The 17,085-nt window shown below is 40.5% G+C and overlaps 2 protein-coding genes across 8 annotated transcripts in view; one reads left to right on the top strand and one right to left on the bottom strand.

Annotated features, from left to right (window-relative positions):
- The first annotated feature begins 4,477 nt into the window (after nt 1–4,477).
- Nucleotides 4,478–16,634, top strand: UTS2 (urotensin 2). Of its 3 annotated transcripts, XR_007516521.1 has the most exons (6): nt 4,668–4,740; nt 7,746–7,820; nt 8,551–8,599; nt 13,883–14,196; nt 15,196–15,370; nt 15,873–16,634. XR_007516521.1 is itself a non-coding variant. In XM_049877817.1 (4 exons), exons 1-3 carry the CDS (start codon nt 4,638–4,640, stop codon nt 8,592–8,594), a joined length of 255 nt encoding a protein of 84 aa, XP_049733774.1. In that variant the 5' UTR covers nt 4,478–4,637; the 3' UTR covers nt 8,595–8,599; nt 13,883–13,967. The 3 variants fall into 3 exon arrangements, 1 of the variants encoding a protein (XP_049733774.1); XR_007516520.1 differs by lacking the exon at nt 4,668–4,740 and having other exon boundaries at nt 5,813–7,820; XM_049877817.1 differs by lacking the exons at nt 7,746–7,820; nt 15,196–15,370; nt 15,873–16,634 and adding an exon at nt 7,613–7,720 and having other exon boundaries at nt 4,478–4,740; nt 13,883–13,967.
- PER3 (period circadian regulator 3) overlaps nt 14,191–17,085 on the bottom strand; it is a 65,871-nt gene continuing 62,976 nt past the window's right edge. For all 5 annotated transcript variants that reach the window (XM_049877805.1, XM_049877807.1, XM_049877806.1 and 2 more), the window contains 2 exons: nt 16,629–16,779; nt 14,191–15,206 (listed from right to left, as the gene is read on the bottom strand). In XM_049877805.1, coding sequence (XP_049733762.1) covers nt 15,123–15,206; nt 16,629–16,779 — 235 coding nt within the window. In that variant the 3' untranslated portion in view covers nt 14,191–15,122. The remainder of the gene's footprint in view (nt 15,207–16,628; nt 16,780–17,085) is intronic.

Genomic DNA, 17,085 nt, shown 5'->3' with positions numbered 1-17,085 from the left:
GGTGATAGACATGATGTTGGAGATTGCATGATAGAATTTTGCAAGATCAATGAGTTCTTCATTGCAAATACCTTTTTCAACAACAAAAAAGGCAACTATATATGTGGACCTCACCAGATGGCATACACAAGAATCAAATCAGCTACATCGGTGGAAAGAGACAATAAAAAAGCTTAATATCATCAGTCAGAACAAGGCCAGGGGCCAACTGTGGGTCAGACCACCAATTGCTCATATGCAGGTTTAAGTTGAAGCTGAGGAAAATTAGAGCAAGTCCACCAGAGCCAAAGTACAACCTTGAGTATATTCCACCTGAATTTAGAGACCATCTCAAGAATAGATTTGACACCTTGATGCTAATGACCTAAGACAAGATGAGCTGTGGAATGACATCAAGGACATCATACATGAAGAAAGCAAAAAGTCATTAAAAAGACAGGAAAAAAAGAAAAGACCAAAATGGATGTCAGAAGAGACTCAAACTTGCTCTTGAACATCAAACAGCCAAAGCAAAAAGAAGAAATGATGAAGTAAAAAGAGATGAACAGAAGATTTCAAAGGGTGGCTCGAGAAGACAAAGTAAAGTATTATAATGACATGTGCAAAGACCTGGAGATAGAAAACCAAAAGGGAAGAACACGCTTGGCATTTCTTAAGCTGAAAGAAGAAAAAACTCGAGCAAAAATTCAAGAAAAAATTCAAGTTGCAACATTAAAGGATTCTTTGGGGAAAATATTAAAGATGCAGGAAGCATCAAAAGTAAATGTAAAGAATACACAAAGTCACTGTACCAAAAAGAATTGGTTGACGTTCAGCCATTTCGGGAAGTAGTATGTGATCAGGAACCGGTGGTACTGAAGGAAGAAGTCCAAGCTGCCCTGAAAACATTGGTGAAACACGATGTTCCAGGAATTGACAGACTACCAGTTCAAATATTTCAACAAAGGGATGCAGTGCTGGAAGTGCTCACTTGTCTCTGCCAAAAAATTTGGAAGAGAGCTATGTGGTCAACTGCCTGGAAGAGATCCATATTTACGCCTCTTCCCAAGAAAGGTGATCTTAATGAATGCAGAAATTACAGAACAATATCATTAATATCACACTTACGTCAAATTTTGCAGAAAACCATTCAAAAGCAGCTACAGCAATATATAGACAGGGAACTGCCAGAAATTCAACCTGGATTCAGAAGAGGGCGTGGAACAAGGGCTATCATTGCTGATGTCAGATGGATCATGGCTGAAAGCAGAGAATACCAGAAGGATGTTTATCTGTGTTTTATTGACTCTGCAAAGGCATTTGACTGTGTGGATCATAACAAATTATGGATAACATTGTGAAGAATGGGAGTTTCAGAACACTTCATTGTGCTCATGAAGAACCTGTACATGGGTGAAGAGGCATTCAACAGAACAAGGGGACACTGCTTGTTTTAAAGTCAAGAAAGGTGTGCATCAGGGCTGTATCCTTTCACCACACTTATTCAATCTGTGTGCTGAGAAAATAACTCAAAAAGGTGGACTACATGAAGAAGAACGGGGCATCAGGATTGGAGGAAGACTCATTAACAATCTGCGATATGCAAATGACACAACCTTACTTGCTGAAAGTGAAGAGGACTTGAAGCACTTACTGACGAAGATCAAAGACCACAGCCTTCAGTATAGATTACACCTCAACATAAAGAAAACAAAAATCCTCACAACTGGGCCAATAAGCAACATCATGATAAACGGAGAAAAGATTGAAGTTGTCAAGGATTTCTTCTTACTTAGATCCACAATCAACACCCATAGAAGCAGTAGTCAAGAAATCAAAAGACGCATTGCATTGGGCAAATCTGTTGCAAAGACCCCTTTAAAGTGTTAAAAGCAAAGATGTCACCTTGAAGACTAAGGTGCGCCTGACCCAAGCCATGGTGCTTTCAATAGCCTCATAAGCATGTAAAAGCTGGACAATGAATAAGGAAGACCTAAGTTTTTTTTTTTTTTTTAAGAAGAATTGATGTCTTTGAATTGTGGTGTTGGCAAAGAATATTGACTATACCATGGACTGCCAAAAGAACGAACAAACCTGTCTTGGAAGAAGAAAAACCAGAAGGCTCCTTAGAAGCAATGATGGGAAGATTATGTCCCACATACTTCGGACAGGTTATCAGGAGGGATCAGTCGCTGGAGAAGGACACCATGCTTGGTAGAGGGTCAGCAAAAAAGAGGAAGACCCTCAATGAATGGACTGACACAGTGGCTGCAACAATGGGTTCAAGCATAACAATGATTGCGAGGATGGCACAGGACTAGACAGTGTTTTGTTCTGTTGTACACAGGGTTGCTATGAGTTGGAACCGACTCAATGGCACCTAACAACAACAACAATGCAAACAAGTGCTTGTGGACCAGCAAGGAAACTTGATGGCTTTCTGTTAATGTAAATAAAATGCATGGAACTGTTGTGGGGGTGGGACCATGCAATTAAGGTGTATAAAACCTTAACAAGGGGATTGGTCAGTTTTGCCATCGTGCTAGGCTTACAGGGAGACACGGGGAGAGAGAGCAGCTGTAACACAGAAGTCAGCATGAAACGGTGGTACAGCAGTAGCAACAGTGATAGCAGCTCGAGATGGCAAGAAACAGGAGATTGGCACGAGACGTCTGCAGTGGGGCTTGCCAACCTAGGGAGCTAGCTTTATGACACTTGCCCTAGCAGGGCAGAGGTGAGGCCGAGAGGCCAGAGAGAGTCCTGCCTGTGGGCACTCCTGAGAAGACGCTGTCCTGATCGAAGAACTGTATCCTGAGTCATTTCTGATTCTGAGTTATATCCCTGTTACTTCCTTAATGAATCCCATAACTGTGAGTATGGTCTGAGAGTTCTGTGTGGCCACTGCCATGAATTATCAAACCCAGCAAAGAAAGAGAGTGTCGTGAGAAGGACGGCTGGTGTCAGGTAAAAAGGATGGAGAGTGGAGGTATGTCTGACCTCCACCTCATAGCAATCAACTTTGGGCTGTTGATGCTGATTCTCCTCCTCCCTGGTGAAGTTAGGAGGTCAGATGCCTCTGCCATTTTTACATGTGTGTCAGTAGTTTGTTCCTTTTCATTCTGAGTATGATATACCACAATTGATTTATCCATTCATTCACCTGTTAGGCTGTTTCCAGTTTTCCACTATTATGAATAAATCTGTTATGAACCTCTGTGAACAAGTCTTTGTGTGGACATGTTTTCATTTCCCTTAAGTATATACCTAGGAGTGGGATTTCTGGGTTGCACGGTAAGTGTATGCTGAGCTTTATAAGAAAGTTTCTAATTGTTTACCACAGAGATTGTACATTTTATATTCCTACCCAATGATTGAGAGGCCTAGTTGTGTGTTTTTTTTTTCTTAGTAATCTTACATATGTTTAGATCAGTTCAGGATTTTGAGCAAAGAACTGACATGATCTGACTTATGTTCTAAAAGCATCACTTTGCTGTGTTGAGACTAGACTACAGTGGAACAAAATCTGGACTCAAGGACACTCCTTAGGAGACAATTGCAATAATCCAGGCTTGGCCAGGCTGGGTAGAGTGGAGGTGGTGAAGAGTGGTCAAATTCTGGAAATATTTAACAGCAAGGTTTCCAGGGAATGTTCTCCATCCTTCCTTGATGAATAATATCAAACTTTAAGGTAAGCTATTGCTTTTCTCAAGAGGCATGGTGGTTCAGTAGCAGAATTCTCACCTTCTATGCAGGCCGATATACCTCGTGTGCCACCAGCACCTGTCTGTAATTGGAGGCTTGCATGTTGCTATGATGTTGGATGGGTTTCAGCAGAGCTTCCAAGCTAAGATGGACTAGGAAAAAAGGCCTAGTGATCTACTTCTGAAAAGTTGCCAATGAAAAGCCCTATGGATCACAATGGTCTGATCTGCAACCAATCATGGTGATGGTGTAGGACGAGGCAGCATTTTGTTCCATTGTGTGTGGGGTCACCATGAGTCAGGGGCTGTCTTGATGGCAGCTAACAACACTGGTTTTCTCAGAAGATTCATGAGGTCAAGTGTGTGCACAGAACTTGCTTGAATGTGTGCTACGCATAGTAACTTCATTATTATAAAGTATTCTTCACTGTTTTAAAATAAATTACGGGTTTTAAATTTTGATCCCCAGATTGTAATTATTCTGGTATGGCAGCCCCAAACACAACATGCCAACTCAGCCATTCTCCTCACGATAGACTTAAAAAAAGAAAACCCAACACATTTCACATCACGGTCTGCTTCAGTTCTGCGAAGCCTCATAAATTGACATCTCACTGCTTTGGCCACTTCAGCTAATGTCCTGATTTATGATTTATGGCTGAAAGTTACTTTTTACGCCAGATTTATAAACTGGTCTTTCTTTAAGTAATACCGGCTTTGTACACCAAGCAAGACAGTAAATTTATTGTCTATGAATTGTTACCTTGAAAAAATTACATCAATGCAAAGTGATTGCCTTTTAGCCTCTATAGCCAATAAATTTATTTTTTTTTGAGAGCAATGATATTTGTGAGGTCACAGAATAATATATAATGGGTGATCTCAGACTGAAAAGGAGCAAGTTGGAAGCTCTGCACAACAGAAGCCAAGGAGGAAGACTTACATCTTGCTCCAGTCATGTATAAGCTAGCCTTGCTCTGCTTGCTTTTCATAGGTCTCTTAAATCCTTTCCTATCTTTTCCTGTCACTGACTCCAGGGAGATGTCCCCTCAGCTCTCAGGTAAGTTGAATTTTTTTCCTTCAAGGGGATTCTTAATTGACAAGTGTTGTCTTACGTATACTTTTGCAACCACCATCACAACAAAAATGAATGGGAATTCTTGCTTAATAGAGTCTTGGTGTTATTTATCATTCCAGCTATGGAAAGAATTATTACAAGATCCTCACTGTACATTTTAGATCCAGTAACAGATGCGGTATTTTTTTTCCCCCACTAAAATGTAAAAGTAGGAGGGTAATTGGTTATTTCATGTCATCTCTATAATTCAAATTTTTGTTTTGGTCAACTTAAAAAATTTTTTTAATTGCACTAAATTTGAAATACCATTTTTAGTTTTTATTTTAAATGAACTGATCAAGTGTAAGACTGGTTGTGCCTATTGTAGATTAATAATATATAAATTTTAAGATAAAGAGTAACCAGCTGATATATGAAACAAAAATGTTTATTTAAAAAGAAAAGTTAAAAGCTGGAGCTAGGGTGTCACAGATTCTCAGGTACATTGATCTTTTCTTTTTGATTTATGTTTCATTCAATCCAAGTCTAAGCTGGATTTTTTAAAAAATCTATCAGCCAGGTAGATACTTATTTTGCTATTATCTCTCATTTTTGTGCAAGAAATGAACAAGTTGATATTTGGGCATCAGGTTTCATGAAAAAATTAACTGGACTTTATCTTACCCTTAATTTTAGTCTTCTTTTTAAAATAAAGAGAAAAAAAACTCTTCTAAGCCATTGATTTTACCATTTCTAGTCTTTAATAAATAACATCTCCCAGGCAGGCTTTCTGGTAATTTCAAGCACTTTGTCATTCCTGCACTATCAATAGACTTCTAGGGTCACTGAGCTCCTAATTGCAGCCAAATTAATGGTCAAAAAGAGGCATTAACTTTACTGAATCTTTGCTATTTAAAAAGGAACAGTGAAAAGTACAAGATGAAATCAAGGGTGAATATTCAGATATTACTGTCATCTTTAAAAACTCACATATCATTGTTTTGATTAAATAAAAGAAACTTAGATGAACTAAGCATAGCATCTCACTCAAATTCTAACACAGGTGGCAGCTAGCTGACCTTACAACTTTTGCCAGGATTCTTCTCTCAGTTACTTATTTCTCCGTCAATAATCCTTCGTGACATAAACACTCCTATATGGTCAAATTTTATAGATTTTGATGAACGTTCTTTAGAAATACTGTGAGTGTACTCAGATGCCTTTATGATGGTTTGTTCACTGTCTTCCAATCAAGGTTGTAACTTAGTATTTGTAAGCCTGTCACATGCTAGTATTATATGTGGTCTCCCACCCTGACTCCCAAGGCTTCCAACCCTAACATAGTAGCATTGGCCAAGGGACCTATCCTGGTGCTAAGTCTGCACTTACCATATACCTTACATTTACTTATACTTCACACACTTGCCATGTACCTTACATGCACTTAATATACTTCACATGTACTTATCATACACACTACACATTTATAAAAAATCTTACAAAAGCTTATACCTTACCCACGTTTACCGTACACTTTATATGCCACTTAGCCTACCAAATTTCACATTGAAATATTAAGTCCCTGAAAGATTATTTTAAAGCACATTCTTTTCTAAGTTGTTTTTAGGTGCCACGGAGTTGTTTCTGACTCACAGCGACCCTATCTACAACAGAATGAAACACTGCCCAGTCCTGCGCCATCCTCACCATTGTTGTTATGCTTGAGCCCATTGTTGCAGCCACCGTATCAGTCCATCTCGTTGAGGGTCTTCTAAGTATAATAATATTTGTATCTAAATCTTGAAGTTCAGTAAGAGATGACACCAACTTATTTGTCCTTCAGGAAGAACATGAACAATACTATCTTTTAGAAAACCACTGCTTCACGCTTCCTTTCACTCCAATTTCACCACCCAAATATCTAAGAGCAAAAGGCAATAGGCAGCAGTTGGTAGGCAGAATGACGAAGAATCAGACTTTATGAGCCGAAAGTTTTTTTTTTCTTCCAACAAAACTATCTTTAATCCCAATTTACATAGGACTGTTTTGTAAAGTAAAACTACTGTTCATCATTTCCCACCCTGGAAGTACATGTGCAACCCTGCCCAGTCTTTGGCCTCTCTCTCTGCCCTCATTGTGTCTGTACAACAGTAACAAATACCACTGGGATAGCCAAGGATCTTTGGGCTAGTGAGTAGAGGGGGTTGATAATCCAAATCTATTGAAGGGTCCCCAATTCGAGGTTCTGACACGTGGAAGAGGAGAGCTCACTACTGGCTATAACACCACTTCTTCATTTTCTCAGGAGTTGAAGTGTCACACTTTGTTTTTAGAGGCATTGAGAGTTGGACCTCACTAATAGCCAAGGGTTGCCTCTCAGAGACTGCAAGGTCAGCCCCTGAGTAGGGCCTCTTGGCGGCAAGTGATGGGGCTCTAACTTGAGCTGGGATGTTAGACTTGGCAGCTGTATGTCCATGTTGGCTAATACTCTCTCAGGAGATAAGGGCTGGGATGCTTGCCAGGTGCCCCAAACTCCATGGTGCAGAATGCCCGAGGCAGGCAGAGAGCTCTTGAAACGGCTTTTAGAGATGCTGTGGAGCAGGCTGCCCCTGTAGTCAAGGAGGTTAAGCGGCTCGATGAAGAGTCAGCATCAGCTCCATTCTCGCAACTTCCTATTCTGACGGGTCCTACACTGGACTGTCACATTCCCATCTCTCTGCTGAAACACACCACTGACAAGTCATCAGTTTAGCATTTGAAGGTTTTCTAGTACTCCCACCCTGTTCTTGGTATCCCACCCCTAAAGACAACAGGGCACAGAAATAACAAATTGAAGAATGAACTGAATTGCTAATGTTGTTAGTCTGTGTCGCAGCTGATGACGATGCAAGATTAACTTTGGATGAGCTGGAGAGAGCTTCCCTTCTGCAGATATTGCCAGAGATACTGAGCGCAAAGAGAGACGGTGGTCTTGAGAAAGCAGGTAAAACGATTCTTGTGTTTTGCAGGTCGTCTGGTTTTATTGCTCTTGAATTTACCTTTTATACCCACCTACTAGATGAGGTGAAACCCTATCTTGGAAGGTAAATATGAACTGTGTGAATTAATTCTCCAACTCTCTCCCCTCCTGGCTTAAAGGCTCCTCTGCAGTTGCCTTTTGTCTTTTTCTCAGCAATTCTTTGCCAACGTCATGCTCTACTTGGCACCTCAGCACTTTTTTTTTTTTTTTTCCCTCTATGGGTATTTATTTTTTTGTGTGGTATTATCACCGATTCTAAAGAGTACAGTTTTAAATACTGGTTTCTGACTAACATCTTAAGCCAACTAATCTTTCTATACCCCAGTTTCTTAAATCAGTAAACAGGAACGATAAAAAGCACCCACCTCACGGGGTTATTGTGAAGAGATGCTGAGCACGGTCACACAGAAAATAATGAATAAAGTATCAGCTGTTACTATTTTCTCCATGACTGTATTCTTCCAAGCACCGATACAAATGCTCAGGGGCTTTTGAACATGAAATGGAGCCTTTTAATTGACATTGTTTAATAGAAAAGCATTCATCTGTTATACAGTATTTTGGGTAAACTACTGAAGTGCTATCCGAACGAGGAAAATCCTGCACCTTTTGTGAATTCCATAAATAAGAACTAAGGTGCTTGCCTGCATGAAAATAAATACAGCTAGAGTGTGAAAAAAAGGAAGACCAGACACTAAACATAGTTTAGTAATATTCTACTTTGTGTATGTTAAATAAACACAAAATAGAAATAATGGGATGATGGATCAATTTTTTAAAATACTGTTTTCCAGATCCTACTACCAACACTTTCAACCCAAGAGGAAGTGAAGTATGAGAAAGGTAAGTGACTTCATTTATGAAAATTAGGGTGGAAAAGTTGAACATTCTATACCCAATTTGACAAGATTCATAATTCACGAACTGAAGAGTGTTCTTGGCAGGAGCATTCTTGGTGTGAACTAGAATGTTCTTGATGGAAATCATACCTTGAAATAATGGGCCAATCGGTGTTATCTTAAAGCATTAATTTTTCCAAATTTTGGTTCATGTAAAATCTTAATGCAAGTAGTAGTTATCCAGTGTCTGTTTTGTGTAAATTGTCGTAACAAGTTGGAAGAGAATAAAAGATAGATAAGACCCCTGCTTTGAAGTCTGTAGCCCATTTGTGCAGTCTCATTATTTCAACACATGTCCAGGGACCAGCAGAAGGGTATCACAGGGAAGCTTGCAGAGTCTCAGACTCACCTAAGACCTTCTGAGTCAAAAGCTGCATTTTAACAAGATCTCCAGGTGGTTCACATGCGTGTTAAAGTCAGAAAAGCACTGCAATATAACAAACGCAAGGACAGCATGCTGAAAACACTGAGAAAGCATATATGTGGAAACCCTGGTGACGTAGCGGTTAGGAGCTATGGCTGCTAACCAAAAGGTTGGCGGTTCAAATCCACCAGGTGCTCCTTGGAAACCCTACGGGGCAGTTCTACTCTGTCCTATAGGATTGCTATGAGTCTGAATCGACTTGACAGCAGCGGGTTTGGTTTGGCTTTGGCTGGAATATATGCAGTGGAGGGCAGAATATCAAGAAAGTTACTTGGGATGTAGTGGAAAAACTCTAATGGGGAATGATGAAATCAAATGGTTAGAAATAGTGTACAATTAATAAAAACAAAAAGCAAAACAAAACCCCAAAATCAAAACAATTGCTGTCAGGCTCCGACTCATGGCAATTCCAAATGTGTCGGAATACTTAAAAAGTGGGGCTAATAAATGTCGACAAGGAAATACTACTGATGGGAGTTTATGTGTTCATGGGCTCTGTAGTGTTTTAATGGCTGGTTTTTCTGAAGTAGATCACCAGGCCTTTCTTTCGAGGTACCTCTGGGTGGACCTGAATCTCCAACCTTTCAGTAAGCAGTGAGTGTATTAACCATTTGCAGTATGTGGGAATTCCTATACAATAATTCGTTTTCCAAGTCAATTCCGACTCAATAAGACAGAACTGCCCCATTGAGTTTCCTAGGCTGTAACTCTTTACAGAAGCAGACTGCCACATCTTTCTCCCTTGAAGTGGCTGGTGGGTTCAAAACGCCGACCTTTCAGTTAGCACCTGAGCGTTTAACCACTGAGCCACCAGGGCTCCTTGTACAATTAATAAAAAATTAATAGAGGACTTTAAATGCTTAAAGAAAATCTGTATTTGACTGTTACCAACCTTCAGAAAAATCAAAATTACCAGTTCCTAAAGGGTTTTGTGTGCAGTCTTACAAGCCATTCCAGTCCACCCAGAGGCACCTCAGAAGGCCTGATCTACTTTCGAACAGTCAGCCCCTGAAAACCCTATGGAGCACAGTTCTACTCTGACACACGTGGGATGGCCATGAGTAGGGGTCGACTGGACAGCAACTGGTTATGCCTCGACTACAGATTCCTTTCTCATGTAGGACTCCTAATTCATTGACCTATCTAGTTTTTGTTCGGACTGTTTTGATCCGAACAAGACGCTAAGGTTTTATTGAGTCATCTTTTGGCCAGAACCAGGAAAGAGCGTAAGAAACATGAGGCTCCCTCTGAATGCTTCTGGAAATACTGTGTGTGATGCGAAATGCATGTCTGCTGGTTAACTACAATCATCTTAGAAATTAAAAATGCTTGCTTTAAAAACAGCACTACTCTGTTCATTACTATCTGGAAAATAAATCCTGTTTGCAAAAACCGTATGAGTGGCTATTTTCCTTATAAACATATCCTGAAGAATTACAATTTGACTTTCCTTCGATCAATCCCTCAGTTTAAAAAAAATCCTTTGAAAACTTAAAAGTGGGGCTAATAAATGAAGAGAAGCAAATACTACTGATGTAAGTTCATGTGCTCAGATTCCCTCTTAGTTGATTAAAGCGTTGGACACTGGGAAATTTTAATCTTTTAACACTGAAAGTTGTTTAATCACAGCCATTTATACTAGAGAAAAATCCCTTTAACTTTTTGAGAGAGAATACAAAGATGAAAAGGAGAGAGAGAAGAAAAGTTGAGGGGGGATTTAAGGCTGTGGAATGGAAGAAATAGCCCAGTTTATCAATTAAAAAAAGACCAAACATAAAGGAGCCCAGGTGGCACAATGGTAAAAGTGCTCCGCTGCCAATCTAAAGGTGGGCGGTTGGAACCCATCAGCTGCTCCTTGGAAACCCTATGGGGCAGTTCTACCCTGTTCTATACGATCGCTAGGAGTTCGAATTCACTCGACGGCAGTGGGTTTGGCTTTTGGGTTTGCTGCCCAGTATTAATTTATATTCTATTAGCACATCTACATAAGTGGTTTGTATATGTATACATACTCTGAGTTCCTCAGAGCTGTGTGTGGCTCCCAGCACAGAACCACGCATACAGTGGTGCTAAATCTTTTAATGATAGAGAAACCTGAGCCTCTGAATGGGCTCTGTCAGCGCAATGTCACGTTTGTACTGGTCTTGTCAACAAGCACCACAAATCTCTTACGAAGAACAAGCCTGATCAATCTTCCACTTTTCCTTATTTAAGACACCAAGAAGAAATTTATAGGGAAAAATGGTTCACGCTAAGAAACAGATGTGTAATCTTGAACATGCTGACATTAAGTATAGCTATGCCAGTGCTGTGGAATCTCCGTGTAGAAATTAAACTAGTACTAGCTCTCTAAAACAGAACTCTGGTGCCACAAGGCTATTTTATATTTATGATGCCAGAAAGAACTGAAAAGTGGGATTCCATTACAGTTTAAGTCCAAAACCCCTCACATGTCACAGTAATATTAGGCAGTTTTTCTTAAGGGTGGGGGCTCTGGAGTCAGATCACAAGGCTCGCATCCCTACTCCCAACACACACCAGCTGTTGAGTCCCAGACCAAATGACTCAGCTCTCTTGGCCTCTGCTTCCTTCTCTGTAAAACGAGGATAACAACAATGCGGATTTCACTGTGTGGCTGTGAGCATTAGCCGGGATAAAGCAGTTAGAACAGCACCTGCCAGAACAGTACACACTCTGTAAATACTGACCTGGCGGCACTTCTACTCTGTCCCAGGGGGTGGCTATGACTCACAATCAACTTGAAGGCAACCAGTTTTTTTTTTCTCCCTTTTTCTTCCTGCCTTTGTTATTGTTGTTTTGTTACAGAAAGGTGCAAATGCCTTGAAACATGTTAAGTTTTAAAAGCCCCGTTGGCTTCAGGGTCTTGTTCCAAATTTTAATTTCTAGATCCTGATGCCACCATCTATAGTCAGACTTTTTGTGAAACACAGGTTTCACCCCACACAATCTGCAGGAGTAATTTTGCCAACTCAATTTTATAAATGTGGTATTAAAATTGATAAGCATTAAAATATGTACCTGTATTCAGAAGCCACATACATTCTCCACAGTGCTCAAGTAAGGATTAGGTGACGATGCCCGAGTCTTACACACAGCAGGTGCTTAGACACACCTGACAATGGAGTATTGCTGAAACAACCGATAGCAATCGAACAGGAGGACCTTTTAATATCTTAATGTTGTCGTTAGGTGCCATCAAGTTGACTCCAGCTCACAGGGACCCCACGTGACAGAGCAGAACTGCCTCGCAGCATTTTCTGGGCTGCAATCTTTACGGGAGCAGATCTCCAGGTCTTTCTCTTTCTCCTGGGGAGCCGCTGCGTGGCTTCAAACCACCAACCTTTTGGTTAGAAGCTGAGTGCTGAACTGTCTGTGCCACCAAGCCTCCTTTCATATCAGAATAGATATTTCCCAATGTTATAATTTACATACGCAGGGCCAAGGTTTGTTGACAAGGTGAAGGAACAAGCTTTACATATACAGTTTATTGTTTTTACTTAAAAAAAAGTACCCAATTAAAAGATTAACAACCATTAAAAACAAGTAAATTCACACAGTTAATTAGAAATTTGGTGGAACAAAATTTCAATTTGGATTACATTTACCTTGTGAACTATACTGAAGTTTCAGTTCATTGCCAAACTACCCCAATTCACAGGGCAATTGGTTTTTCATAAATCCTGACCACTTACCCAAGAAACAACAGCTTTCTGGGTAACATTTCTGGACACACTGAAGCCTCTAATGTACACTTTTTATTACCAGTTTCTTTTTTTTTTTTTATAGTCATAGATATAAAAAGTTAATTGAGGTGACCGACAAAGTGGAGCCTGGGTGGGGCCCCTGTGGGGGGCGGAGCCGTCCTGCTGCCCTCCCCTCCCTACCTTCCTGTGCAGCAGCCCTAACACCGCAGGGATCCCAGCTCTAACCTGCTTATCGAAAAGTGAGAGTGTGTAAATGCTTTTACAGCTCTGCCTACAACAAGCACCGGTTTCAGGTCAAGCCCAGGGTGATATACACTCCCTAAAATGTGTGCTAAGGCAAAGAAATAAGCAGGTTTAGATGAAACAAGTCTCCCGAGACAATGGACAAGAGGGATTGGCATGACTGGAGAGCAGAGGTATAAATGCGCACACAGGAGGGCAGACGGCCCTCTGACAGTTGCAGGTGCCATTTCTGACTCATACGCATAAAAAACTTCATTAGCATAAAAAGGTCACAATGGCTACCTCAATGGGCACTATCCAGGCTGGTTAAAGTTTTAAAATTTGAGTTTTCACCAAGAATAAAAAAACCCCACATGACCTAACAACACAACAGTGCTTCAGGAGTCATTTACCCATCACGAGGTCATAGAATGGGAGCGTTCTCGCATCAGACGACAGGGGTATTTGCACAGGACTACTTAATATTACTTAATACTTAATATTAGAGAATTCCAAAAAATGTCAAAAGGCAGCGTTTGAAAATAGTCTGACACTTGAAGGTAAAATTACCATCCAGGAAAATGCTACTTAGAAAGGAGGCCTGCAATTCCAGGGGTCTGGGGTCAGGGTCCAGCAGTCCTCCTGGATACAACAGTCGATTCTCCCAATCCTTCTCAGGATGCACTTACAAAAAGCTATAAAACTTCAAAGGAGAAAGAAGTGTTTTCCTAAAAAAATAATAATAATGAAATAAAAAAAAGAAAAGAAAAAAAATTAGTCTCTCACATATTATATAAAAGGTAAAAGGTTACTGTAATCTTCATTTCCTTCTGTTTTCTTTTTCTGATCTGCCCAGGTGTGCATTGCTAAGTTTGGGAAGGAACCCTTGACTTCTCTAAAGAGCACCAGTAAAGAGCTGACTTATCAAGTAAACATCACACTCACTTCGTAAAAGACAATTAAAAATGGCCTAGAAAGCACTGACCATGGAAGACTTTGCAGCCTCCCAGGCTCGGGTTACAGAGCGCCCTGGACGCCTCTGTCACTGCGCAGGCCCTCGACGACATTTAGCCCTGCTTGCTGGCCAGTGACAGGCCAAGAGAGGCTGCCTCAGACACAGACACTTCTTGTGCGTCAATCGGTTGGGAAGAAAGCTAACCCTTAGTTCCGGTGAGACTGAGCATTTAAACAAGAAGACACATAAGAACAATATCAACTTTTACATAACTTGAAATTTTTTACAATCATTATTTTACAAAAACATTAAAAAGGAAAATTATCATTTGTTGAGAAAGTTCTTTTGGTTCAACATTAGACACACAAATATTAATTTCAGCTCTTAAAAGGATAAGCCAATTGTAAGCTTTTCAGTTTTTAAGATAAGACTTTCAGAAATTCAGCAGAAGGTAGAAAGGGTAGAAGGTAGAAAGGGTAAGACATCTACAGGAATGAAGGTCAAAATTCGACCCTAAAATCTCAGTATTCCAGCTATACCAATGGGCAATATAGTTGAGTACTGGTAAATACTAAAGTGACTTGTGTCATGTAGGAAAAGAAAACTGGAGTGTTGTCTTAATTTTTAGGGGAAGCACCAAACTGTACAAAGTCTAGATGAATGAAGTAAATTTATGGAAACCACTATGGTAACCGTATGGCCCATGGCGGGGATTTCTTTAAGGGCTCTCATGGGGAAGATGGTTTATGTTAACAACAGAACACAAAATAAATGATGCTAAGGTTTTGGGCTCGTTTTAGCTAAACTTCTAATCATGATTTAGTTTGGGTGACACCTGAAATAAAGTTCTGCCATGCACATACCTGGTTTGAGGCCATCCAATCTCTTTAGAAGACAGGTAAACTAGAAAGAGAGTCTAATGGACAGTTTTAATGCACCAGGAACAAAGAAAAGTAAAAGATTCTAGATGCAATGTCCACTTCAGAAAAATAATGTCTATTAAAAAAACAGAGAAGGAAAAACCTTAACATTCAATGATAACTTCATGGTCGTTTACAAGTCAAGCGTTTAAAGCGACACACAGAAGTCTAAGTGTCCAGCATGTCCTGGGAAGGGTGTGAAGGTGCCTATTCGTAGTCACTCAACTGCTGTCCTCGGCTGGACCATGGTTGGAGTATTCTGCAGCTTCACCAACTGAGTCTTTGTTTTCGCAGGTGACACAGCCCTTCAGAACAGAACAAGAGCAGATGCGTTGTTTGATGCTAATGTCATCCGAAGCCTTTTAAAACCTTCAGTAAAATACTGACCAAGGAACATACTTCAGTTTCCACAACTGATTCAGTTCAGAGCTAAGCACACCCATCACAGTTCACTATTTACTACTGGAAGGTAAATGACAGCAACTGTTTAAACGCTTCCTTTTTTAGGGGGCGGGGTGGGGGGCTCATTGTCCATATACTCTTGTCATGGATTGAATTACATCCCCCCAAGAATGTGTGTATCAATTTTGCTGGGCCATAATTCCCGGTATTGTGTGATTATCCTGTATGTTGTAAATCCTGCTTCTACGATGTTAATGAGGGAGGACGGGCAGCAGTTGTGTTAGTGAGGCAGGACTCAGTCTACTAGGTTGGATTGTGTCTTGAGGCAATCTCTTTAGATAAAAGAAAAAAGCAAGCAGAGAGACAGGGGATGTCACAGCACCAAGAAATAAGTGCCAGGAGCACAGTGCGTCCCTTGGACTCAGGGTCCTTGCACAGAGAAGGTTCTAGTCTGGGGGAAGATTGATGAGAAGGAGTTGACACCCTGAATTTGGACTTTTAGCCTATTTTACTGTAAATAAATTTCTCTTTGTTAAAGCCATTCACCTGTGATATTTCTGTTATACCAGCACTAGATGACTAAGACAACTCTTCTACTCAAAAACCAGCAAAGTGACATTTTAAAAATGAAGACACTTAATAGTGATCAGCCCAGCTCCTACTTTTTGACAAGACCACATCTCACCATTCCTAAATGGCAGGAACTCCTTTTCTTTAAAAATGGGAGTGAGTGGACTCCAATGACTTGTTTACTTTGTAAACCTTGGCATCGCACTTTTTTGAACTTCTAACTTTATTCTTTTCTAATTGTTAACATCACTCCTCATCCTCCATCTTGGCGTGTATGGGAATAAAGACCTCATCACTAGTACAGCCATTGCTGCCATCATCACAGCTGCTGCCACCACCATCTGTCTTGATCCTGGTCCATCAAAGTGTCACTGTTCAGGCGCACTCACAGATGATCTCCCTGAGACGGCCTCGTAACAGCAAAAGACCACTGGGTCCTGTGGCAGTCCCTGCTATATTGAAGCACTGCTCTGGTGTAAATCTTACATCTTGTGTTCTAAGTCCTTTCAAATATGCACTCCAACCGGTGGAAGAAAAAGTCAAAAAGACCTGTATTCAAAGCCCAGTGAACTGTGTGACCTTATACAAATTGTTGAATATCTGGACACCTTACTTTGTTGCTTATCTGTAAATGAGAGATAATACCACCTGCCACCAAAGTAACCACAAGGATTCACATTTTCAAGGGGTCGTGCAATGCATGGTACCTGGCACAAAGGACATCACTATATAGAAGCTGTCACTGCGGTGCTTACTTGCATGTCTATTTCTTGAGGGACGGTCTGGCTCTGAATCCAAGAATGCACCTTGGCCAGCTCCTCCCTCTGTTCTCGGGAAAACTGGGGCTGTCCCTGCCTCATGCTCTCCAGCTTTTCTAGGTCTTCTTTTAGTACAACTTCTTTAACCCTGCAAACAAACCAGCCAACAAACAAACCTTAATAGCCTGGGATAAGGTACAGGGTTCTTATGCTGTCATCTAAGAAAAGCACATGTCTTTTTTTTTTTTCTAATGATGAGATACCTCGTATCTCTTGTTATGACATACACTGAAAAATAGCTGAATTGCTTCTTTGTCAAGTTGGTTAAGCTTGATCTTTTTTTCTTGGTAAAAACAACTGAATAGTGTTTTAATGAGGCATACAGAAGAATGAGATTTCCCTTAGCTCTTCTATTCCTTTAGACTGAAAAAAGGAAAGAAAACAAAAACCCAGA

This window comes from Elephas maximus, chromosome 3 (assembly GCF_024166365.1).
Source record: "Elephas maximus indicus isolate mEleMax1 chromosome 3, mEleMax1 primary haplotype, whole genome shotgun sequence".
Taxonomy (NCBI): domain Eukaryota; kingdom Metazoa; phylum Chordata; class Mammalia; order Proboscidea; family Elephantidae; genus Elephas; species Elephas maximus.
Note: the sequence above shows the minus strand (reverse complement) of the source record. Positions and strands in the feature narration are given on the sequence as shown.